General features: G+C 34.1%; 1 protein-coding gene across 3 annotated transcripts; it reads left to right on the top strand.

Moving 5' to 3' along the window:
* The first annotated feature begins 3,000 nt into the window (after positions 1 to 3,000).
* Positions 3,001 to 14,466, top strand: LOC114757175 (methionine--tRNA ligase, chloroplastic/mitochondrial). 3 transcript variants are annotated; one of them, XM_028946180.1, is made up of 13 exons: positions 3,001 to 3,123; positions 3,771 to 4,145; positions 5,119 to 5,262; positions 5,381 to 5,530; positions 5,785 to 5,952; positions 7,847 to 7,971; positions 8,260 to 8,353; positions 11,770 to 11,868; positions 12,181 to 12,361; positions 12,450 to 12,565; positions 13,512 to 13,667; positions 13,841 to 13,969; positions 14,064 to 14,466. In XM_028946180.1, the coding sequence occupies exons 2-13, from the start codon at positions 3,855 to 3,857 to the stop codon at positions 14,235 to 14,237; spliced, it is 1,827 nt and encodes a 608-aa protein (XP_028802013.1). In that variant the 5' UTR covers positions 3,001 to 3,123; positions 3,771 to 3,854; the 3' UTR covers positions 14,238 to 14,466. The 3 variants fall into 3 exon arrangements, with proteins under 3 accessions (XP_028802013.1, XP_028802015.1, XP_028802014.1); XM_028946182.1 differs by lacking the exon at positions 3,001 to 3,123 and adding an exon at positions 3,356 to 3,480; XM_028946181.1 differs by lacking the exon at positions 3,001 to 3,123 and adding an exon at positions 3,356 to 3,535.
* Positions 14,467 to 25,273: the final 10,807 nt, after the last annotated feature.

Below are 25,273 nucleotides of genomic sequence, written 5' to 3'. Positions count from 1 at the left end.
AACGTTAATGACTTACTTTTTGTTGTTCTAATATAAACACCCATCTCCTCTCTTGCATACTCCTAATGTTATCAAACAGATTGTTCAAAAACCATATCCATGAGTCTATGCTCTTTGACTCTACCAAAACCCATGCTAATGGAAAGTACTAGTCATTAGCATCACATCCCACGGCCACAAGTAATATCCCTCCATATGGACCCTTGAAGAAACACCCATCTAACCCAATGATGGGTCTACAACCCGCTACAAAACCCCGCTTCACAGCACCTATGCACTCATATAATCTCTTGAACACAGGAAGACGATTTACGGAGAGTTGATCAGTAACTAATGCAAATGTTGTTCCATCATTACATTTCCTCACTCCATTACAATAATCTCTTAATTTATGATACTGCTCCTTGTAATCACCAGCAATCAATGCCTTGGCCTTTTTTCTAGCCATGTACGCCTTCCACATTGAAACATCAACCATGTAATGTTCTCTTACTGATGCAATTATATCTGCCAACTTAATGTTTTTGTTTCTCTTCATTATGTGAACTATCTTCTCTGCAATCCACTTGTAGCTAGCATTCTTCCTTTTTATGGATACCTCACATGTATGTTTAGAGCCTAGTGTCTTCAATCGATATGTTAACTCACCTCTCACTTGGCTCACAAACATTAACCACTTGATTCGACATGTGCACATTTGACCCTACACCTCACCTTATCATTCTTTACAAATTTGATTTCATATCCATGGAGTAAGGCATACTCTCTAACCGCATCTTTAAACTGACCAATAGAACTAAACTTTACACCTAACATGAATTTAAATTCTTTGCACATCTCTACGGGATTATATTTTACTCTGTTCACTTTGCCTTCTCCTTCATCTTCTTCTTCACTTGACCTTTCACTTTCATCAATGTCCTTTGACTCATGATCAGATAAGAGGCCCAATATATCTTCCTCCCTAGCCTCAACAACATTACTTTGTCCTCTATCATGAGGCTCTGCTCTCATAAATTGTGAACTCCCTACAACTTCTTCTAAGACATCATTTACTCCCACATCTACATAAAAATAATCATCATTAATTTGCTCCTCTTCACTATTCTCAAAGTCTGTGAACACAGACCTTGAGTTTGTTTCGCTCCCTTCCTCCCGACTACTATCACTTCTATCACTTCTCTCTTCCTCCCTATCCATATTTAACTTGTGAACACAAAATATTAAACTAAACTAGAACAAAATGGAACTCAATGTTACATAAGAGCAGTCAAGACGATACCAAAATTAATGTAAACATAAACAGAGCATAATGTCAACAAAGCAAGAACCATACGGACCAAAATAGAAAAACTAACAGCAACACATTATACCTACGGACCAAATCATTTAAACTAACAACAACACATTATACCTACGGATCAAATTATATACATGATTTCTTCAACGTCAAACGAATGGGTTTAAGACAGACAAATCAAAATAGAGCACCCACAGACATTGACTATAGAAGAATCTAAACCAAAACATTTAGTCGGTTAAACTCAAATGCAAAATATAACTGCAATGTGAAGATTATTTCGAAAAGATTGCTACATAAAGAGGACGGGACTTTCAAGTAATGCATTTAAAGGTTGATCTTTGCATGACATTGCAGCACTTACCTTTCAACCAAAAAGCTACGAACACAATGGTTATCTACGGTTTCTTCCTCACCTTTCAACGGACAGAAGCAAGTGAAAATAGCTTATACAACTTCTTCCCACGACGGTCGCTGGTGAACCTGCTTTTCCAGCGATGGCCACGTCAGTAATTGCCAGCATAAGTGGGTCCTCTTGACCTAGCCCTTTCCCCCCTTTTTTTCCTTCCAGTGGCGCACATTTTGGTTTTTTGGTGTGTGTCCGTGTGTGTGTTTAGTGAGTGTTCGATGGTGTGTGCGTATTGATTTTGCTTGCATCTAGTTTATTTATTTATTTTTTAATGTGTAGGTCATATGCCACATATAAGCCAAGTAATGTGTCCACCTCAACAATTAACAGTGTTAATGCCACATCAGACGATTTTAACGGTGTCAGTAACTCAGGGACCAACGGTCTCAAACAGAAATAATTTGAGGGACAAATACCACACGTTTCAAATTTCAGGGACCAATACTAAAATGGGCCCAAATTTGATGGACTAAAATTTGTATTAACCCTTTTATTAAATATTTTACAAAGTTAAAAATCAACATAAATAAATAAGGATAAATAGATTTTTTTGGGACCTTTTCACTCTTTTCTCTCTTCTATTATCTTTATTTATGTCTGCATATAACTGTTATTAAATAAACTTTTATTTATCTTTTTAATTAATACATTTTATCTTTTTATCAAAAAAATATGTCTAAAGAAAATACTACCTCTGGTCCTTAATATAAGAGCTAGTTGACTAATTTGAATAGATTAAGAAAATCAGTTATGTTAGTTATTTGTAGTAAATAAATATTATTTTTTCTATAATATTCTTAGTGATTAAGGAGGATAATCTTAAAAGAAAATAAATAAATATAAAAGATAAAGTGAATTGGAATTTTATATTTAAAATTAAAATAAAAATAAAATGAGTTTTTATACCTCCGATCCTTAATATAAGACCTTATTTGACTTTTATTTTGGTCCTAAATATAATATCCCAATCCATTTTGTCTCTCATATTTATATATTTTTTTTTCAAGGTAGTCTTTCTAACAATAATAATTCTAACCAACACATTTAATTAGCAAGAATATTTAAAAAAAAACAACACATATTTATTATAAATAACTAACTTAACTTGTTTTCTTAATTTTTTTTAAATTAGTCAACTAACTCTTATAATTAGGATAGGAGTTAGTATAATATTGCAATATTAAAATTCCGTCCTAGAATAACAGGGAAAAATTGCTGGTGAAAAAAGGGGGGAAAAAATTGCTCCCTCGCGAGCCAAATGTTCCCTATCTTTTTCTCGTTATGAAATGTATCGCTTGGTGCCGCTATCTTCCTCACTTGAAGGTTCTCTCGGCCAAAATGCAAGTCACCAAAACTTGAGTTCAGTGCTTCATGGTCATTTGAAGCGCGTAAATAATCGGCTTCTGAAAACAAGGTACATGACTTCGAGTTTTTTGTGAATCACTAGGGGTATGAGTCATCAGAAACAACTCATAGAGAGGGCTGGAGTTTTTCTTTGAGTTTTTCGTTGCATCTTGGGTGGCTGTTCTTCGATTTTTTATTGCTTCACTCGAGTTCATTGCTTCTGTTCTTCGGTTCCCCCCCCCCCCCCGGGATTTTCAGCGGTTTTTTTTTCACTGTTGCTTCGCTCTACAAGTTTTTGGGCAAGGGCCTGTGAAAGTTTCTAAGCTAATTAACATGAAGGGAGGTATCAAGTATAAGTGGTGTGTTGGTGGAACTGGAGGGAGGTTCAGTGAAACAAGGGAATGACAGAGGTGGACATGCCAATAAGGTTGGTAGTAAGGAAAAGAAGCCACCCGAGCAAAGTTTAACCCGCAAGCTGCGACGTATGATGAGTTTTACGGGATGAAGAATTTTTCTGAACATTAGTGATGAATCTTGATGATAGAAAGAATATAGGAAGTAAACTGTACCGAATTAAAATATAAGGATTAAATTGTACAAGTTGTGCAACTGTATGGAGTAAATTGTTAAATTTCCCTTCTTTCTTCTTTCCCTGCTTTTTTGTTTGGGCAAACTAATAATCATGTATTTTTTTGGTTGTATGGGTATATTAATTAGGCCATTAAGGGTTGATATCTAAAGCAATTGGCAAAGGATGCTGGACTGTCACCATTTCCTGAAGTAGCTGATATCTCACCAGAAATGGCAGCAGGAACTACTCACTTCAATAACGTGTTATGCATCCTAAAGCCTTCATTTCTTTCCTGTAGTTCCAGAGCATCTGCTACTCACTTCAATGCTCGCTTCCGTCTTCGTCAGAACTTGACTCTCGGAGCATTGTTTTGCACTTGCACGGCCAAAAACAATGCCCTCCCAAAAGATGAGTCTCCAGAACCATTTGTCATTACAACCCCTCTTTACTATGTCAATGCGCCTCCCCACATGGGTAGTGCTTACACCACCATTGCTGCTGATGCTATTGCTCGGTTTCAGGTAGATTCTATTACCATCACCGCTGCAAGTTGGTTTACTTTCTTGTTCATTTACCCTTCAACAATAATTCTGTAGGAATCCTGCTGAGGAAGATTTAGACTGTACTTCTTTGCTTCTACTTCTAGATTTCAATGCTGCTTTGTAGGGTAGAAGTTATGTTCCTTTTACGGCTCTTAACCTAAAAGTTAGCTCTACTCATTTTGTAATGGAAAGACTGATCTTTAAGTTTTTGTTTATACTGTATTGTTTATTTGGATGAATAAAAATTCTTTTGTAGGGTCTTTGTTTTTTTCGGTTGTGCTATCCATATAAAGTGACATCCCTTGACCTTTGTATTGTATTCTGGAGTTTGAGGTGGTAAGCTTTCCTTACCTTGACGGAGTAGTGGATTTGCTGGGATACATTTTAATATTCTCCTTGTATTCATTATCAAGATTTTGGGTAGGGTAATGAGTGTGAAATTTTAAGCAAATGGTCTATGTTTTGCAGCATTTGTTAATTGGTTTATGTGGTAATAAACTTTTGCTAATGCTTTTTAACTTCAGAGCTTATGTTTAATAATTTTTCATTTGTCTATTTTTCCATGGTTTCTTGAGGGAGAATTTATTTATTTATTTATTTTTTACTAGTTGAGAAAAAAGGACTAGGAAAAAAGATTGAGGTATTATCTGATATCAATTCATTTATACAGTTGTATATTAGAGTTCATATGCCCTGAACTCTTTTCAGAACCTGCATATTATACAATGAGTTTTAGTTTAAGTATAAAGCTTAAAATTTGATTGGCTCTGCTAACTCTGGATTTTAAGTGTCTTCCCGCAGTTTTCTGGCTATTAGGAATCTAGCTTCTCTGCAAAATCCATATACGTCTGGCTATCTGCAGTGTCTCTGCAATTTGTGGTTACTTTGAACAAAATAGTAGATTCAATATTAGAGTGTGATGTTTATCCCTTTTGAATCCATCTTGTTGCAGCGACTATTAGGTAAGAAAGTTATATTCATCACCGGCACAGATGAACATGGGGAAAAAATTGCTGCTGCTGCCATGGCCCAGGGTTCCTCCCCTCGTGAGCATTGCGATATCATATCAGAGTCTTACAGAAGACTATGGAAAGATGTAATTTAACATTTTGATAGTTTAGCCATGGTTTATTCTATTTATATTCATAAACGGATGTTTCCAGACATATGCTAATTTTTATTGATATTTTCCTGTTGTTACATGCTTATTGCAGTTAGATGTTGCTTATGACAAATTTATAAGAACAACTGATAACAAACATGAAGCAGTGGTGAGGGAATTTTACTCAAGGGTGCTTGCCAATGGCGACATTTACCAAGCTGACTATGAGGGACTTTATTGTGTCAACTGTGAGGAATATAAGGTCATAATTCAAATGTTAAGTTACAACATTAGGAGTTGAAAGCATTATTGTAATAGCTATGTGATTTTGTCCTATATAATAAATACTCTTTTATGTTGTCTATTACTATTCTTTCATATGAAAACATGATATATTCTCATTGATATCAATATTTTGATTGAGGTTGGTTATTGCCTCTGGCTTTTTTGTTTATAATACTGGTTTCTCTCTTTTACTTCAAAAATCTAATGGTATTAGTTGTCAAAATAATGCAGGATGAGAGTGAATTGCTTGATAATCATTGTTGTCCTGTGCATCTTAAGCCTTGTGTTTCAAGGAAAGAGGCTAATTATTTCTTTGCACTGTCAAAATATCAAAGATCATTAGAAGAGCTTTTGAACCAAAACCCAAAATTTGTGCAACCATCATTCCGTTCTAACGAGGTAAGACGTCTCATGCTGAACATTTACTTTCTAGCAACTATTTGTCAGTCATTGCATGAATGAACCCACTAAAGAACACATGGAAATAGTTTATAGAATTCTAAGGTGCCTAAAGATTATGATGCTGATTGGGCAACCCCCGTTATTGATAAAAGATTCATCATTGGGTACTAAAAAACAGGATTGGTCATTTAATCAAGCCATATATTGGTTGGATTGTCGAACCAGTTGATATTAAATTATTATATTTCTAATTTATATATTATAAACCACTAAGGAAAAATGTAAAATATGTTATTTTTTATGAAATATTATAAATATTTGATAATATGATCTATTGCTGATGAATATGTGATTAATATTACTTATGAATGATGTCTTTTAGAGATAAACTACTAGGCACTTTGCTAGTGGTTGTGTAGCCCAGTGTCATGAGAGCTCTCTTGTAAATTGGAGGTTGTGGGTTCGGCGTTGCTTGTAACTTTAGGCTGTTAGTGCTTGCCCTTCTAATTCAAAAATATCAAAAGCACTTCACTTTTTTTGGAGTTATATCAAAGTAAATTAAAAAGATCAAATCTAAACAAGAGAAGTAGGTAAATAATGGGAAGTACAAAGTTTAAAATGATATGCTTAGTGAAAGGCCTTAATAGTAGTGGCATGGAAACTCCCCTAGAAGTAGAAAGTCATAGATTCAATCTTGCTCATAATTTTAAGTAATTAGTGTTTGCCCTTTTAAATAGGGGAAAAAAAGACATGCTTACATTTTAAGAAAACCTTAAAGACATACGCAGCCAAAATCAACAAAGATCAAAGAAGAATAAGAAAAGTTAGAGAAAAGAGTGTAAAGACCTGTGTCTTTTGTCATGTGTGCATAGTGTCAGGAAAGAGTCTCTCATCGCATATTTTTAAAGGAGGTGATGTTGGTTTTGGATAAGTGGAAGAGTGGGACACGTGTTCAGAGTATCATGTGGCTAAGCTTTGATTTATACTGAATCGTAGCTCAAGGCCCAAAGTTTTCAAAATTCTGGCATGCATTAATTTTTTTAAATTTTGTTCCAGTTTTCATGATAAGAATCGGTCCAGTTTTGACCTATTGAATCGTTTTTTTTACCTGCTTGGCTGTTGTCTGACCATTGCCTCAGACAGTTTTTGGGGTTGTCTTGGACCAGACTAGGAGCCAGTTCTTGGTCCAAGTTGAACTGGCTGATCTTATCCGGTTTTTAAACATTGGTAAGAGTAATGGTGAAACAGAATACAAGGCACTATTACTGGCATAAGTTTCTAGTAATTTTAAACTTACTGTACTCATGGTTACTCGTGGTGAGTCTAGCAAATATAGGCTTCACAATTGTTGTAATTGCATTCACTGCCACTACTCTCAAGAGATTAATTGAGAACAAATATTTGTAACATTATTAGAGTAACATGAACCAAGGGGGGCCCTCCAAAAGAAAAAGACAAAGGGGAACGATCTTGCCACCTTTTTTAAATTTTTTTTGCATGTATACCTGCTATTTAGAGTGCTTTGGACCCTGATTGATCTGGATCCAGCCTGGTCAGACCACAATATTTGATGTTCATTAGATCTGAACTTGAACTTACCTTTTAATTTGTTTAGCTATCTCTTATTTGAATTTAAAGAAAAGATAAACTGAAAAAAAACTCGACCTTGAAGTTGTTAGATCAGGTTTGTTTTCAAGCAAGATGCAACTGTACCTTTCTCCTATCCCATCCTCAAAATTACTAGAAAAACAATGTTGCATGTCTTGTTTAGCTATTAGACTGTTGAACTTTCTAAAAAACTGTGTAATATATTTTTTGGAAACTTATATTCAAAGGATTTTAATTATGATATCTTTTGCTTTGACAACTAGTTTCTTTAAACCTTTTCAAGGTCCAAAGCTGGATCAAAAATGGCCTGAGGGACTTCTCCATTTCCCGAGCATCAGTTGATTGGGGTATCCCTGTTCCAAATGATAAGACTCAGACTATATACGTTTGGTTTGATGCTTTGCTAGGGTAAATTTATTTTATTTTATTTTATAATTTGTAAACACTATGTCTCCATGTTTCCTTGGCTTGATTTGATTAGTTGCAAATCATTGCCTATAGTAGTGTGGATTAGTTTCTTTTTCTTTTTTTTTTAAAAACTGTAAACATGCTGCTGATTTTTGTACAGCTTGTTGGCAGCTGTTTGTATAGATATAAAATAGAAAATTAGAAATCTGGTAGTGTTTAATATTTTTAGTAGATTGAATTGCATATTAAGCACATTAGTTTTTATTTGTGTATACATTTTTTATGCAGTTACATATCAGCGCTATCTGATCCCATGGAGCAGCCCGATTTACTAAATTCGGTTTCTTCTGCATGGCCTGCTCAACTACATTTGATTGGGAAGGTATGTTATTCTAATTGCATTTCCAGTCTTTTGTGACAATTTGACAATCTGTACGATTGCTCTTTTAAGTCTCAATGTTTCTTTTACACTCCAATTACATTCCTAAGCTTTCTATCTTTGCCTCCTTATGTGTGAGGCCGAACATTTCATTTGTACATGAATTGTTATCTATAAGCTGCTAATTGTTTTCAATCTTGACGTTTTCTTTTAATCTAGAACTACATAGGGTGCTAAAGGGAAGTTAATAATAAAATCATGAGCACCCTAAATGTATGGTTTATTTGTTATGAGCATGTGTTTGGCTTGGGATGGCAAGGGTCATGCATGGTTACGGAATAATGTGCCAAGTATGAGTTTATCATTTTTTTTTCCCTGAAATTTTTTTGGGTAAAGTTGGATGACTCCAATACATGCCTAGGGAATATGGTTTAAATATGCAACACTCCCCCTCAAGTTGGGAAATAAATGCCCAACATATCTAGCATCTTAGCAAGACCTTGAAATTTCACTCTAGGTAGTTTCTTTGTTAGGAGTTTAGCAGCTTGCTCTTGGGGAGAAATATACACCAAATCTAGGATTCAAGTGTAAAGTTTCTCTTTAATGAAGTGTCTGTTCATCTCCTCACCCTTGGTTTTGTTGAGGTGCATTGGATTTTTATCAAATAGTGTTGGATGCTAAATTATCATAGAAAACTTTCATTGGACTACTAATGAATATCCTCATTTCATTCACCAAGCTTTTGAGCCACAATACTCCACTTATTCCGTAGGCAAGAGCTTGAAACTCTGCTTCCATGTGTCCAGAGAAACAACTTGTTTTCTGCTTCATTTTTTTATGACAATGCCCCACAGAAAAATGCCAATATCTTGAGGCCAAACTTTGATCTGCTGTATTGGACTCCACCCAATCTGCGTTATTAGAGACCTCAAAGTTTCTACTCTTATTTTCTTGGAAAAGATTCCTTTGGTCATAATCATCTTCAAGTACCAAAAAAAATTTCCTAAAAATTCTAGTGTTCATTTGTCGGTTTATTCATGTGTTCACCAGCCATATAGACAGAGAAACTTATATTAGCTCTTGCATGAGATAGGTAAATGACCTTTCTGACCAACATTTTGTATGTTCCTGTGACACTGGAATGCCATCTTGTTTCTAACAGAACACGAGTTTGAAAAGAAAAAATAATATCTCTATATTGTTTGAAGAATACAAATTATTTCTTAAATGATTGGAAGCATTCGATTTATCACTCAATATTGAAACAATGGAAGAGAATGTAGGGGAAAATCCAAGGGGAAATAAAAGACCAAGCCATTAGGAAGAATCTTAGTCACACCATTATAATCCCTCGAGAGCCTGCTAATGGAGCAAGTTACAATGTAAATTGTGCATATATAGAAGCCGTTTTACATCAAGTGTTTGGAAATCATGATACTTTTTCCCCCCCTTTAACTTGGACAATGACCCATGTGACCCTTTGCATCATGATGCTTTTACATGCCAAAGAATTAATTGGAAAAGCATAAATCGACATATCATAAGTTGCCCTGGAATCAACGATCCAAGGGATGTTAGGCTGCATGTGGAAAAATCAGCTTCTATGACATTTTTTGTAGCATTATGTCATTTGTTTTTCTTTGATAAGATTGAGTGGTGCTGCTTATTGGGTATCTTGACATTTATGGTATTTATTGGCCTTTGTTTTATGAGTTCCCATGCCTTGTACGTTACAAATCAATCAATGAAAATGTTTTGAAGCAAGAAAGGTCTTTAAATCAACACTGCATTTGAGAACTTAAAGCGGGATGAAGTCTGCCTGTTTGAGCTGTACTAGTAGTGGCTTCAGTATGGGTTATACTCTGCCCAAATAACTCACATTATAACTCCATTTGTTCCTCGCTTAAGAGGGATGAATCACGATGAGGCTTTTCCTCACTGGTCTCCTCATACCCGTTTCCTTCCCTTTGTTTAGGCTTCCACTTCTTTAGTTTTCCATTTATTTTCTGGCAGATATCTCTTGTATGACTGGCCTTTTGGTAGTGGTCACACCAAGATTTATTGTGGTTTTGGTTTAAGATCCTTGTTGGCATTTGGGGTTCCACAAGCCACCTAGCCGTGTGATAGAGCATTTGGTTAAGCTTCTTGAGCAAGTCTTTTCCCACCTTTTCTCTTGTTTCACCTCAAATGAAATTTCTCTGAGATATCGTTGTGGCTTGGGTCCTAGAATTCATCCTTTTACCTTTTCATAGGTTTTGTTTTAGTCCCGACATATGCTCAAGTATCCTTTTCCTTTCAATGATTTTCTTGTAGTTGGCAGCATCAGTTGGGCAAGACTTGTTGCCCACTTCGTTTGTAGATGTCTTCTTGTTCCCGATAGTGCATTGTTGTGTTAAATAATGGTTGACAACATGCTATTAAGCTCTCATGTGAGGAGTAAGACTCCTTAGCAACCTCCCAATGTGTGATAAAGGATGCGGTCCTCACCCTGTCGGTTGTGGAGTGAATGAGCCATGGCATAATAAGATTATTTTCTGCCGATCACAATATTATGCTTGTATATGGTGTCACTACAGTTAGGTTCTTTAGCTATCTTTTTCTTTTCTTCTGCCATAAATGTGCATTAATAAGGTGTAGCACCAACTCTGGTAGTTACTGCCTTTGGGATGATGTCCTACAGTGAACTCGGCTAGGCTATTGATGCTGCCAATAGCAACTCCCTGTGCGATGTCGTTGAAGGAGGTTCCCTTGTGGCCAACGCCTGAAATTGGCTGAACTGCATGGTGAAGTCCCCGTAAGAAAACAGAGATAAAATAACTTTATATGGTCACCAAAGACCCATGACTCGGCTGAAAAAGGAAAAACATGAAATAAACATAACAATTCAGCATAATTGACTCAACCAAATAACATAAATCAAGGAAACTAAATAGAATGCTAGTTAGGATGAGATCTGATTCAGATCAGACCATTGTTCTTAATCAAGAGGAAAAGAAATCCCATGGTTAATGAGATATTCGAAACAATCAGGTTAGAAAAGAAACTAGATGTTAGGCCACAGGATCAAATCTGATCATTTGGCTAAATCAAGAGGCAGTAACCTGATAGTTGATTAAGATACTCCGATAATTATATCTTACCTGTTCTTAACTTGATCTCTGTTCTGTTTATGTCTGTTATTTCAGAGTCTAAAGGGTAACAAAAATGTTGCTTTGGCTTTCAACTCGCAATTGTTCTTCCTTGTTTTATGTTAATTTCCTATGGATATACACATTGCAGCCTTCCGTTTGTGGTAGTCTTGCAAACTGTGTCGTTCTATTCTTTTGACAAAGCAAAAAATGGCAAAAGGTATTGAAAAGTGGCATAATGTTCGGTCTGCATAATTTATTTTTTGTAATTATTGTTTCCACTTTGTATAGGATATTCTGCGCTTCCATGCAGTTTATTGGCCAGCTATGCTAATGTCTGCAGGAATGAGCCTTCCCAAGATGGTGTTTGGTCATGGATTTTTGACAAAGGTATCAAGAGCTGAACCTGTACATTATCATACATTTTTCTTGAAATAATTTTAGTGCTAGCATCTTTCTGTACTGAACCTACTTTCAGAGTTCACCCTTTGGCTTTGCTCTTTCTATTTTCTCCTAAATGGACCATGGATGAATGGGTTAGGTCCATCATTAGCATATTCACATCCCCCCCCCACCACCACCACCGCACGGCACCCATATTCTGACTAAATCTAGCTTTGTGAATGAGCAAGAGATAACAGATCTCTTTCCTATGGCTGAGTTTATTTCATGCAGCAATGCTTTTTATCTTGACAATGTTAGGATGGGATGAAGATGGGCAAGTCATTGGGGAATACGCTTGAGCCGAATGATTTGGTTAACAAATTTGGGACAGATGCTGTTAGATACTTCTTCCTTAGAGAGGTGGAATTTGGAAATGATGGGGACTATTCAGAGGAACGCTTCATCAATATTGTTAATGCACATCTTGCCAATACAATTGGTACTTATGAGGCTTGCCAAAGAATGAACTGGACCATTGCTTTTATCATGATTTTTCATCTAACTTTATTGTTAAAATATTTTCGCAGGAAATCTTCTTAATCGGACCCTAGGACTTCTAAAAAAGAACTGTGATTCTACTTTAATTGTTGATTCCACTACTGCGGCAGAAGGAAATGCATTCAGAGACAATATAGAGAAGCTGGTAAAGTCCCTAGGAAATTTTAGTATTCTTAAAATATTATGTTGTATGTCATTTTAGTAGTGCTTGTGCCAATGTTAACTGTGGCTTCGGGGAAAAAAAACAGAGAGAGAAAAACCCTTTTTCCATGTTTTTCAGTGATGAGACAGGAATATATGGCTTTTACTTATGAGAGCTGAAGTTGGGTTTAGGTGCAAATGTCTCATTCATGTGGTTTGAAACTAAAGTTTTATGTAGGTACATAAATCGCACCATTTGTGCCAATGATCATGAAGGAATATTCTAGTGCCAAAAATCATACTGATTTATGCTAAGGCTCGGTTTGGTATTGCTCGTGCCTTTCGAAAGCTGTTCTATGAGTTACAGATATGTGTGATGACAAATGAGTATATTCACTGTCAAAAAGTTTTAGGGTCATTCAATTGACATTGTCAAGATATCATTTTCCTCGTTTATTGATAATCAGTAATTCTTTCCCCCAGTTGATTTGAAAGCGGACGTCATATTATTTTCCTTTTTCCTTTTTCTTTTTCTTTTTTTTGCTTCCTGTACTTCAGGTATTTGGACATGATAAAATATTTCCTTCACAATAGAATAAAAGATCCAGTTGTAGAAATGAGGGAAAATGGTGCAGTCGAACACGTTTGGATTCTTGATAAAATTCTGACAAACCTGCCAAAAAAACAAAAGTCATATTAATTCTTTTCTATTTTGTTGTGCACAAACCAGAATTAGCATCAGTCTTTGTTTACCACATCGTGAATTCTTTCTTGCATTTTCCTGCTTTTTCAAACAGAAGCGGACAGACATGCACTTTTCTATACTCTGTCTTCTGGTTCTTCAATGCTAGATAACATCTCTGCATATTTTAAAGCTAAATTTCACTTTTTAGTGGTGTGCAGGGAGATTCCTTTGACCTGGCCGTTAACTAATATGTGTACATTAACAGGTTGAGAAAGCTGGGATTCACTATGAGAAACTCTCATTGTCATCAGCTTGTGAGGCTGTGCTTGAGATTGGGAATGTTGGTAATTCCTACATGGATGAGCGTGCACCATGGTCTCTTTTTAAGCAAGGGGCTGCCGCTTCAGAAGAAGCTGCCAAGGTTATTTTCTCAAACTATTACTTGACGACCATATCACCGTTTTTTCCCTTGTCTGGGTAGAGTGTAAATTCAACATCTAACGGTGTGTGAATGCTGCCCCAAACATGCGCTAACCAGTTTTGCCGCTGTTAAGATGGCTATGACTAAGCTGGATTCTTAACGGTGTTGCGTAGGACCTTGTGATTATACTGGAAGCTGTGAGGATCGTTGCGGTTGCGCTATCACCCGTGGCTCCAAGCTTGAGTTGGAGAATATATGCTCAGCTTGGCTATTCCAGGCATCAATTCGATGCGGCAACCTGGGTCTGTCTCTTCCCCCCTCCCCCCCCCCCCCAACTCCCTCCCCCCCTCCCCCACAGGTTTTAATGTTTGATTGAAGTTGGGTTTTGTTTTGCAGGGAGACACTAAGTGGGGTGGGCTAAAGGGTGGCCAGGTCATGGCTCAACCTAAGCCAGTGTTTGCTAGGATTGAAAGTCAAACTGAGATGGAGGATAAGGGGACAACAGCTGAGAAGACGGTGAAGAAGACTAAACGGAAGATGACGCAGCCTCAAGGTGTTGCAGAAGCTTAGACTAGTCAGAATTGTCATTTTTCCATTTGTTTTATTGACGCCATTATCTCTTGCCAATGTTTCTTGGTAAAGTATTCCTCGTCTTAGATATAAAAGCCAATTAAGAAGTTAATTTTAATTTTAAATGTAAAACCTTAATTAATTTTATACATCGTATTTACTATTTCTTATCAAACTAATTTATCTATCTTATAAAATGATATATTATGTCACATAGAACTATTTTGAAGGGATTGTATGCTGCATTTGTTAGAATTAAGTAATTTATTTAACTTTCTTAAATAGGAAGAGTAACACAGTTTCTTATGCTGTTTCCATGTATTTATGCGCATGAATTTTGAATATAATTTAGGGTCAATCGGAAACCAATGGATGAATTATACCATTTTGTAAAGCATCTCAAGTTGAACTTGGATCTTCAGTGACTTATGCTCATTTTTATCCCTTCAATGTATTTAATTCACTGAAGGAAATGTAATATTTTTTTCTCTTTCTTTTACAACCTCGTTTAAAATGGGTAATGTTGGACTGTGCTCTTTTTTCCTGTTTTGCGTCAATTATACCATTTTGTAAAAGTTAAACTTGGGTCTTCAGCGACTTTTGCTCGTTTTTATCCCTTTAATATATTTACTCATCACTAAAAGAAATTAATATTTATTTATTAATTTTATTTCTGCAATTAATATTCAAATATATACTTTTTTTTTCTTTACACGCTTTTTTGCAATCTCATTTCATATAAATCAAGTTAAAATTTTTTATTTTAGTTTAGAATGAATTTAATGAGTTAACTATTATTTTTTGATATTAATAAATTAATTAAAGTGATTTATATTGTGGATTCGGTTATTTATTTAGATCTGAAGTATATACAAAAGGGGCCAAAAGCGAACGGCAATGTAATCTGCCTCTTCGCGTGGCACCAACAACAATGCTGAGGAAGAAGGATAGTCGCCCCAGTAACAAAGAAAGACTCTTTGATTGGGCTAAAAAGCCTAAAACAAAATTGACGAGGAGACCTAAAGCAATGTCCACTCACCATTATCCTCAAAGGAGAGGCACGTTAAGCAATACATCATTTGTTCCTAGTCAATGCCAACTACTAATATTAATTAGCCAGCTGAAAACAAACGTTATTCAGTACTTCCAACTATTTTTATTACTCCATCTGTTTTTGATTAATTTTCTCACTAAGAAATAAAAGTTTAGTCATTTTTGTTTTAAAATGATAGATTTTTTTTTTATTTTATCCCTAAAAAAATAAAGATCTCTCCCCCCCTTATATTTAATAGGGGCAAAAGTGAAAAAAATTACATTAATTATTCTGATAATGTCTTATATTTTGGATCATAATTTTCTTCCAACAACATCTTATATTATGGATCAAGGGGAGTATAAAGTTTAAATAACTTATTTGTGGATAACAAAAAATAAGTTAAAATTAGTTAAAAGTAATAAATAAATTAGAAATATATTTTTGTTTCTAAATATTCCCTTATGCTAAATTTGGAAAAAAATACAAAATAAATTATGTAAGAAAATGTGATGAGAGAGAGTATAACAAAGAAAAGAGAATAAATAATCAAGAACAAAATTGAAAAAGCACATCAAATATTAAAATAAAATAAAATTAATGTTTATGAAATGGACCATGCCTCTTCCTAAATTTAAAACTTATAAATATGATAGGAGAGAGTATTAAATTACATTATGTAACCTTTGTTGGCTTGAAAATTATAACTAATCTCATAAAACATCATACACACACACACACCTATGTATATTACTATACATTTTTTATTCTTTAACAATTTGTAGAATAAGATTTATAATGAGTTAAACAGAATTAAATATTAGTCTTAATTAGTTAAGAATTGAGAAGATGATTTGGATATCTAATAATATTTTTATTTTAATATTTAAATTTTGTATTTAGATAATTATCTTAATTCTAATATGACCATTAGAGCTATAAAAACGAGTTGAACCTCTTGGGTCAACCCTTTTAAACCCATTTGGGTGGGGGGTCAGGCAGCGTAACGAATAAGATCAACCAATCAAAGAGACTTCCATTCGATCCTTGCCTCTTGCTTAATAGACAGTGTTTTAGGGCTTACTTTTATAAGACTTAGAAATAAAAGAGTCAACTAATTAGTGTGGAGGGCTATCTTTTTTAAGCCTGTTTATTCTTATTATTATTACCAAAATTTAAGAAGTTATTAAAATAACTTACCATTATTTTTCATTAATTATTGTTTTTTTGGTACGTTCGTTAATTATTATTCACTGTAAGTGTGAGTGACACCTCTCAATTGTTTACAAATGAGCCCATATATTTTAGGGTCGGGCTTCAATAATAGGATGGTTTTATGATATGTGGGTTTTAAAGGGCTAACTTTTTTAGGTCCTGGCCTGTTAAGAGATAGCTTTTTAAGGCCAGGTCGACCCTTGATAACAGCTCTAATGACCATATTGATTTTATTTTATAATAATACATCATTTTTAAATTGTAATAATATTTTTCATAAAATTTAATTTAACTAATCGATGAAATAGTATTTTAAAAAATAACTAATACTTGAACTAAATACAAATGTGCTATAGAATAAGTTATTAGTCATACTATTCATGATTTATAAGTAGTATAAATTGTTTTAGATATATATGGTATAGGGGAATAATATCTTGATGCCGATATATTAATTTAATTATAGAAAAAATCTCTTAAAAAGATACTTAAATAGCCCAAATCTTTATCCAGGTCACTAAATTTATGGAAGTCCTAATCAGGTCACATGACCTACACAGGAATATTAAAATTTTATGAAATAACTCTAATATCTTTTTCATTAGAAACCTAGAGTGATGAGAATTTTCTATAATGCTCGTGTTGTGTAAGAGTTCTAAATGAAGAAAACTTTTTGTCTATCAAAAAATTGATTAAGAGAGCAATGGTGAGTTAGTTTTTCTATTAAATACTCCTCCTTTAATCTTGATCATTTCATACTGATAGTAAGTTATTAATTTAGAATTGAAATGTATTAATTACAAAATTAAATATGTTAATTTTTAAGGTTGTATTGTGATAAAATTTTATTGAAAAATTTATTACAAGTGTGTTATAGAAATAGAAAGTTTTTAAATAAAAATTGAAATGTATTTAACTGTGAAGTGGAAAACAATACTAGAAAAAAGGTTTTTTTACACCAGTTAGAATGAGCATTTGACATTGAAAAGATGACTAGTGTAGAAACGAGTGGTGGTAAAAGTCCGATCTTTGTACACCAGTTGCAAAACCAGTCGTCAACACCGATTGTTATTCCAACTGGTGTAAAAAATAAAACAAAAAATAAAAAAAAGAACTACAATTTTATGATATTTGATAAAATCTCAGAAGTTGTGATTAAATCATAGCTTCTTTTAGAATTTTATCAGATGTCATAACATTGCAACAAACAATCCAACAAATAAGAAATAGCATAAGAGTAGAAACAATCAAATCTAATAAGATTGCAAAAAAAAAAAACTAGTCAAATTTTTCAAAAATGATATTGATTCATACAATAAAAATATATTTGTTAAATAAAGTTCAAAATTATTCATTAAACAGAAAAATAGAGAAATAGTATAAACTTAAAACAAATATAGTGACGATGAAGATGAGTATAGATCTAGGCAAATATAAGCATCTGGATGATAATGTAATGAGACTAGATAGCAAAGGTGTGGATGCGATGAGCACAAATCTTGACACTATAAGCACAGATCTGGATGGATAGGCACAGATCTGGATGGTGTGAGCATGAATCTCTACCTAATGATTGTGGAGAAGTCGATGAACATGAAGAAGATGACAAGTACAGAGAAGATGACGCACCATAAAGGAGACAAGCATGAAGAAGACATCACAATAGAAAGAAAAAGAGCATGAAGAAGAGGACTAGCATTGAGGTTATTGGTGAATTAAGTATAGAAAGGAGATTGCGAGAAAACTTAGAGAGATTATGAGAGAATGAAGTTTGGTTTAGAAGAAGCAGCCGCAAAATGAAATAAGTTAAATATTTAGATTTTAAACCACCTTCAAAAAGCTTGTAAATATTTATTTTTTTAAAAAATTATTTTTAAAACTTTTTACACCGGTTGTAAAATAAATCTGGTATAGAAAGTATATTTTAGATAGACTGAGAAACCAGTCTAAAAACTTGTAAATATTATTTTCTTAAAATACATTTTTAATACTTTTACACCAGTTGTACAAGCAATTAGTGTAAATAGTATATTTTACACCAGTTGTATGCGGAATTAGTTTAAAAATCTATTAATATTTGCAAAAATCCTAGCAATTATAATTTAAGATAAAAATAATTTAACAAGTCCACAAAGGACCAAAGTTGTTTTCACTAAAAAAAAAAGGACCAAAGGTGTAATAATTATAATGTTCGGGTTTGCCGTTAATCAATGTATTCTGGTAAAAAAAAAAAAAGTAAAAAAGTGACGTGGAAGCTTTATTGGAAAAAAATGATATAATACTTATGATAATGCCCACACTAGCATGCACACATGCATATATTTAAGGGATGAGTGTTACTAATTTGTCTTTAGTGAACGATGATGATGATGGAGGATTCCAGACAATAAAATAACTTCAAAAGATAATATATAATAACAATAAAAGCTGTTAAATATTAAACAAAGAAATGTAGTAATATTTATTTTCAAATTGTTTCTTCACACTTTTGTATTGAACAGCTAAATGAGGCTTTTAAAAAACACCCCTAGTACATATAATGAAACATATGCACCTGGCTAGATTCCATTTAACATTATGGTCATATCACGTGTATAGCATTCAGTGACCGGGAATCATAATTATATAACTTATGTTTGGAAGAAAAAAACTAAAATACCCTTAAAAATAGGGTTAAGGTGTGCCCAGCATCCCGAACTATTTTTCCAGGTACGCTCAGTGTCCTAAAGTAATTTTCTTTGCATCCAGTGTCTCAAACTAATTAAAACGGTGCGTCCATATCCCATGCTAACAGAAAAGTTAAGTTTGACTGTTATCTTGTTGACTCAGCCGAAGGATGACCGAAAAATCCTACATAGCGGACATGCAGGCGTCTGATATGTATTATTTTGACGGGTTAAGTGCGTCCAGCATCCCAAACTATTTTTCCAGGTGCGCCCAGTGTCCTAAAATAATTTTTGGTGCATCCAGTGTCCCAAACTAATTAAAATGATGCATCTATATCTCAGGTTAATAGAAAAGTTAAGTTTGAATGTTATCTTGCTGATTTAGCTAAAGGTTAATCGAAAAATCCTACATGGCAGACACACAGGCATCTGATATGTATTATTTTGACTGAAAATTCAATTTATTTCCTCCTCTTCTAATGTTTATCTTCTGCTAGTTTTTAAACTTTAAAAAAAAAGAAAGACTATTGATCCACTCTTTTAAATCCTAGTACATGTACCACCTATTCACTCACATTCTCGTTTTTAACATTTTATCTCATTTCTTCCACTATTTTGATTCAAAACCACAATTGCCATCACAGCACACTTCTATCTTCGTCTCTATCAAATCTTCATTTGACTCGCATTTGCTTTCCTCCTTGTAGAACACAGTAAACTTCCCCTTGGTCACTTAGTCGACGTCGTCGTCGCCTCCTGAGAAAACACTCGCCGCCACCGGGCTTGTTTCGAGAGCTTCAGTCGAAATAATACACATCAAACACCTACATGTTGCCATATAGGATTTTTTGGTCAATCTTCAGTTAAGTCAGCAAGGTAACAGTCAAACTTAAGTTTTTTATTAGCCTAGGATATGGACGCACCGTTTTAATTAGTTTGGGACACTGGATGCATCAAAAATTACTTTAGGACACTGGGCGCACCTTAACCTATCAAAATAATACACATCGGACGCCTGTGTGTCCGTCATGTAGCGTTTTTCGGTCACTCTTCGGTTGAGTCAGCAACGTAACGGCCAAACTTAACTTTTCTGTTAGCTTGGGATATAGATGCATTGTTTTAATTAGTTTGGGACACTAGATGCACCGAATATTACTTTAGGACACTGGGCGCACCTGGAAAAATAGTTTGAGGTGCTGGCCGCACCTTAACCCTTAAAAATATTATGGGACAAATTAGACCCTTTTTACTATTTTGAAATTTTCAAATACTGTAAAATAACAACATTGCCTTTACTCCTATTAGCTAACTTTCATATAGTTATTAACTACTCCAGTTTATCAGTTAACTAGTTTTGTTTTCAAAGTTATGGTGACTACTTTTGTATAACTATTGACTACACAATAGTAGTAAATAACTAAACAAAAAGTAGTTACTAGATTTCTAACAACACTTCATGATTTTTTGAATCTTTGAAACAAAAGTAATCAATAGCGAAACTAGAGTGATTAATAGCTAAACAAGGGTAGTCACCAAATTTTTAAAAATGAAAATAGTCAATCGCAAAATTAGAGTAGTTAGTAGATAAACAAGAATAGTCATCGAAATTTTAAAAACAAATATAGTCAATAACTAAAAAAGAATAGTCAATACACAAAAAAGAGTAGTTATTGGAACTCCAACGACTAATAACTGAAGTTTCAGTAACATGTCATCGGAGTTTTGGCAACTGGGTACTAGTAGGGTCTCAATGTTAGAGTTTTGACAGCCAGAACTAGGCTAAAGGTGTTGAGGTGACAATTTTTTTTAAAAAAAGAAAAAATAGTAAAGGATATTTTTGTAATTTGGCAAGATTTAAAAATTCTACAATAGTACAAAGGGTTTGAATTGGACTCGTGAAATTTACCCATACTAATTTACTCTTTAGCAATTTTCAGGGTATTTTAATTTATTATTTTTTTTCTTTGTCTTTTTTCCTTTTATGTTTTACCTACTTTATTTAGTGACCTACATGAATTTTGTTTTTTGATAAAAAAAGAATTTCCATTATGCATCACATGTTACACCATGAGTATTTAATATATTATTATATAAAGGAGGGTGAATAACACTTCATAAAATAGAAAAAGGAATAAGTAATAGCGAAAATCTCACAAAAAGACTTTCAAAAAAGACAAATCAGAATCCTGAATAGTGATTATATCATTTTAGGATGGGGGAGTAATTTGGAATATTAAAATGTTAGTAAAAGATGCTATTGCCCCTGAGCCATATAGAAAAAGAGACACAGTGTGAAGAAAGAATTTTGGCCCGGATTCATAAGGGGAAGAACATGTCAGGAGAGCTGCTGGTGGAGAAGGCGGCAAATGCAAGGCAAGTGAATTTTTAGCATTAATTTTCTTCCCTTAATCCAGCGATCTTCATGTTGCTTTTTCATGCATTTTATTGGATCATTTCGAAGGTTTTGATTTGTAGGTAAGTGGGTTTTAGGGTAAGAGAGGTAAACAAGCGACATTAAACTAATGGGAGGACATGCATAATTTTTTTGTTGGTTTTGCACTATTCAAGAGAGATGCGGCATCCTGTTTGCGTGGTGGTTTTTAATGGGTAGTAAGGACAGGAGGATGGGGAAAGAGTTCATAATAGCAAAGGTGCAATGGTTCATACCTAATTTGAAATTGTTAATGTAAAAAGTGGGGTTCTGTTACCTGAATTTTAAAAAAAAATGACAATAATCATGGTTGGGGATTTCTTCATATCAACACCATTCTTTATTTCCTTTTTATCTTACAAAATAACTAATGTTATATACTTTGCATAACCATTTACATATCACACATTTTTTTGTTCTAGGATATTCAACCAAATTCAAGTCACCAGCAATATAACAACTAAAATACAAACCAAATAGTAAAGTAATCAAACAAACTTACCTGATGACTAAATGGCAACCAACAACATGACGCTAGGGCAAGGACAAGGGTGACCACTGAGACGCAAATGATGTGCGAAGCTGACAAAAATATCTCTAACAAATAGCTCAAACGGCAACGATAGTGTTAGATCTCTTCTCGTCGTTGATGTCGGGTCAATGGTACGAGTCTCCTCTTCACGACAAATTTTTGTTTCTTTCTTGACTTTAATAGCTTGTGTCCTCTTTTCTCCTTTTTTTCCAAAAGCAACTAGAACAAGTTTTAGGGGTAGTAGCATCTTTTACCGATATTTTAATTTTTCAAACTGGTTCCCTACCCTCATGGTATTATAAATATCCAACACTCTAATTTGTCTTTTATCAATTTTAGGGGTTTTTTTTGGTGAAATTTTCTTTAAGTAATAAAATGATGCCATCATACAAAGAGAGAAAATGTAGGACCTATATAAAATGGTTGATATTCTTCTTCTTCTTTTTTCTTGGGACAACAATCAGTAGTTGTTTTGTCATGTATGATTTCAATGTTATGATGATTTAACTATTGGAAAGGTGTCAAGATATGTCGGCGAGCCCAACCCATTACTCATCTTTTATATGCAAATGATTCATTTTTCTTCTTTGAGAGCATGGCTCAATTATTTTTGGGTCAAATTGGAACTCAGTACGCATGGTTTGTGGTCTGGTAAGGAAAGTAATAGCTCTAAATCCTTTATTATCTTTGGCCCTAATGTTTCCCATTCAAATAAAGTTAATTTGTCAAAATTTTTGGGATTTCACTTCTCTTCTAGATAGGGGAAGTATCTTGGGACATGAGTTAACTCAAGGAGAAGCAAGTCGCCTATTTACCATCATGTAATTGATTCAGTGGAAAGACGTATAGGTGCTTGGCAATTGAAGCTTCTCGTTCAAGCTTCTAGACTTACTATCATCAAATATGTCCTTGTTTTGGTTGATATTTATATTTTACCTTGCATCAAATTGCCACAATACATTTGTAATTGAATAGATGCTTGTTGTGCCAATTTTTTCTGGGATTCTACAAGTACAGAAAGAAAAATACATCTTCTAAAAAGAGATAATCTTTTTCAGCTTATTGATAGAGGGGGTTTGGGATTAAGACCAACAAAGATAGTCAATAAAAAGCTCTATTAGTAAAGTAAGTTTGGGAAATTTTTGATCTGAAGCTCCTTTTTTGTCGGCATTTACTTTAAAGGTTAAATACATAGATCTTATACCCCCTCAATTATTTAAAAAAAAAAAAACTTATAATTCATCTTGGATATGGAAGGGCATTGCTGAAAATGCCAATATAATTATTGAGAAGTTAAAATGGTATGTGTGAAATGGTGCCTCTATACCTATTAATCATCACCTTTGGTGGCCCATGCAACAGGATTAACCTTCCTCAATGAACATGCATCTAGTTGCTCATCTATTATCGCATGTCCCTTATTCTGGGAATTCAATCATTTGGAATTCTCAATTAATCCACACCTCATACCCTTTAGATGTGGCAAATGTCGTTCTTGGGATCCCTCTCTCCATTTTAAACTCCCTAGATAAATTATGTTGGACTGGCAATACTTCAGGGACTTGTAATGTCAAAGATGAAGTGTCTCATCTTATCATGAATCAGAATAAGGCTATTGATATATTCTGGAAGTGCTTATGGAGAAATCAATTACCTTTTAGACGTCTTTTTATTTAGAAATTCTTGAATGATGCTTTACCTTATTATGATATTTTGAAAAAGCACCACTTCGGGCTCATGCTTATTTGGTTGTGATGTTAAGGAAACTCTTGATCATTTGTTTTTGTCTTGCCCTCTAGCTAGGTTCCTTTGGTTTGGATGCTTAGTCATTAGGTTCCACCTTTGAACTTCCATGAGTTCAAGGACTGGTTGAAACATACCTTATTACAGCTTTAAAGGTTTTTCGTCCACTGTTCATGAAATGATTTTCCTACTTAATATTATCTAAAGGAAAAGAAATAAGGCATTATGTCATGGACATTATGATTCTCCCTTGGCAATTATCCAGGAAGTCCGACAAATTACGTCCTTCTTAGCTCTAGCCTAGAATGCCACATCTTTGGTGAATATGAACCCTAAACCCTAATAAACCATCATGTGCTTATCATATTTATCATATTAGAAATATCTCTAAGACAGGTAATATTTTATGGCTCATGATGCATCATCATAGTATTCACAGTCATTTAACTTCATTTTATATGGGTTTTGAACATAATGACCATTTGCAAAACTCTAGCCGTGTATTGGCTTGGGCCATTTGTAGGCTAATAGACACTTCGTTCTCCCTTTGAGTCAATAGGCATTTAGAGGAAGTAGAGTTCTTTTTTTTTTAATGTCCATAACTCATATCAAAACTTGAAGCATATGTCAGTATCCATATTACATGCATGCTAAACAAATTTAAAATATGTTCTAACATTTTTTTTCCTTTTTTCCTTTTCAAAAAGGACAAATGAGTTATCCAATGATTGGAAAAAATTGGCATAGAATTAGATGGTACAAGAGTTGAGTTTGGATCAAACCCCTCAATAAAGATATATAAATGAACAAGTAATAAGCGGGCTATAGAAATTAAGCCACTCGAGAGTTTGGTGCAAGTAAGCCATTTCATTATAGGTTCGATCAAATTGGGCTTCAAGAAACAATATAGCAATATCCTTTACCTGCTACAAGTATGAGTACACAGTGATACTCTGGCATAATTTGGCCAATATTGGGATGGCTCATTAAGATATTTTCACTTTCTCCAGTTTTTGAATAACCCCAACCATTGAGAAGAACGGGGAGATTCTCAAAATGCTAATTAAGAAAAATATTAGGTTTGACCTTACTAAGACATTCACCTTCTTGATAAGGAATAGCAAGACTATTGGGTATTTACCCAAAAGAGATATGAACCATTTGCCTCAGGAATGTCATGGGATTTTCAAGAACTAATGTGGACACTCATTTGACAAACTTAGTAAGGCAACAGGATTGGGAAGGTTTCTGTAGAGTCTTCATCTTGGCTATTTCTAGCATGGTCATTTTTCCACCATTAGTAGGTCTAATCAACTTAGGGGTTATCACCTTCTTCCAATCAGTGGATTACCATCAAACATCCTGGTGCTAGTAATTTTCACATAGACCCATATGTTGCTATGGCAATGTCGCATA

The sequence above is a fragment of the Neltuma alba genome, unplaced genomic scaffold (genome assembly GCF_004799145.2).
Source record: "Neltuma alba isolate B1F8T4 unplaced genomic scaffold, ASM479914v2 tig00010575_pilon, whole genome shotgun sequence".
NCBI classification, from domain to species: Eukaryota; Viridiplantae; Streptophyta; class Magnoliopsida; order Fabales; family Fabaceae; genus Neltuma; species Neltuma alba.
This window is presented reverse-complemented; position numbering and strand designations above follow the sequence as displayed.

Excerpts from the sequence above, each read along its gene's own strand:
- LOC114757175 (XM_028946180.1), top strand. The coding sequence starts at position 3,855 with ATGGCAGCAGGAACTACTCACTTCAATAACGTGTTATGCATCCTAAAG. Across the intron at positions 11,869-12,180 it reads GTCATGGATTTTTGACAAAG|GATGGGATGAAGATGGGCAA; the intron begins GTATCAAGAGCT and ends TGACAATGTTAG. Across the intron at positions 12,362-12,449 it reads ACATCTTGCCAATACAATTG|GAAATCTTCTTAATCGGACC; the intron begins GTACTTATGAGG and ends ATATTTTCGCAG.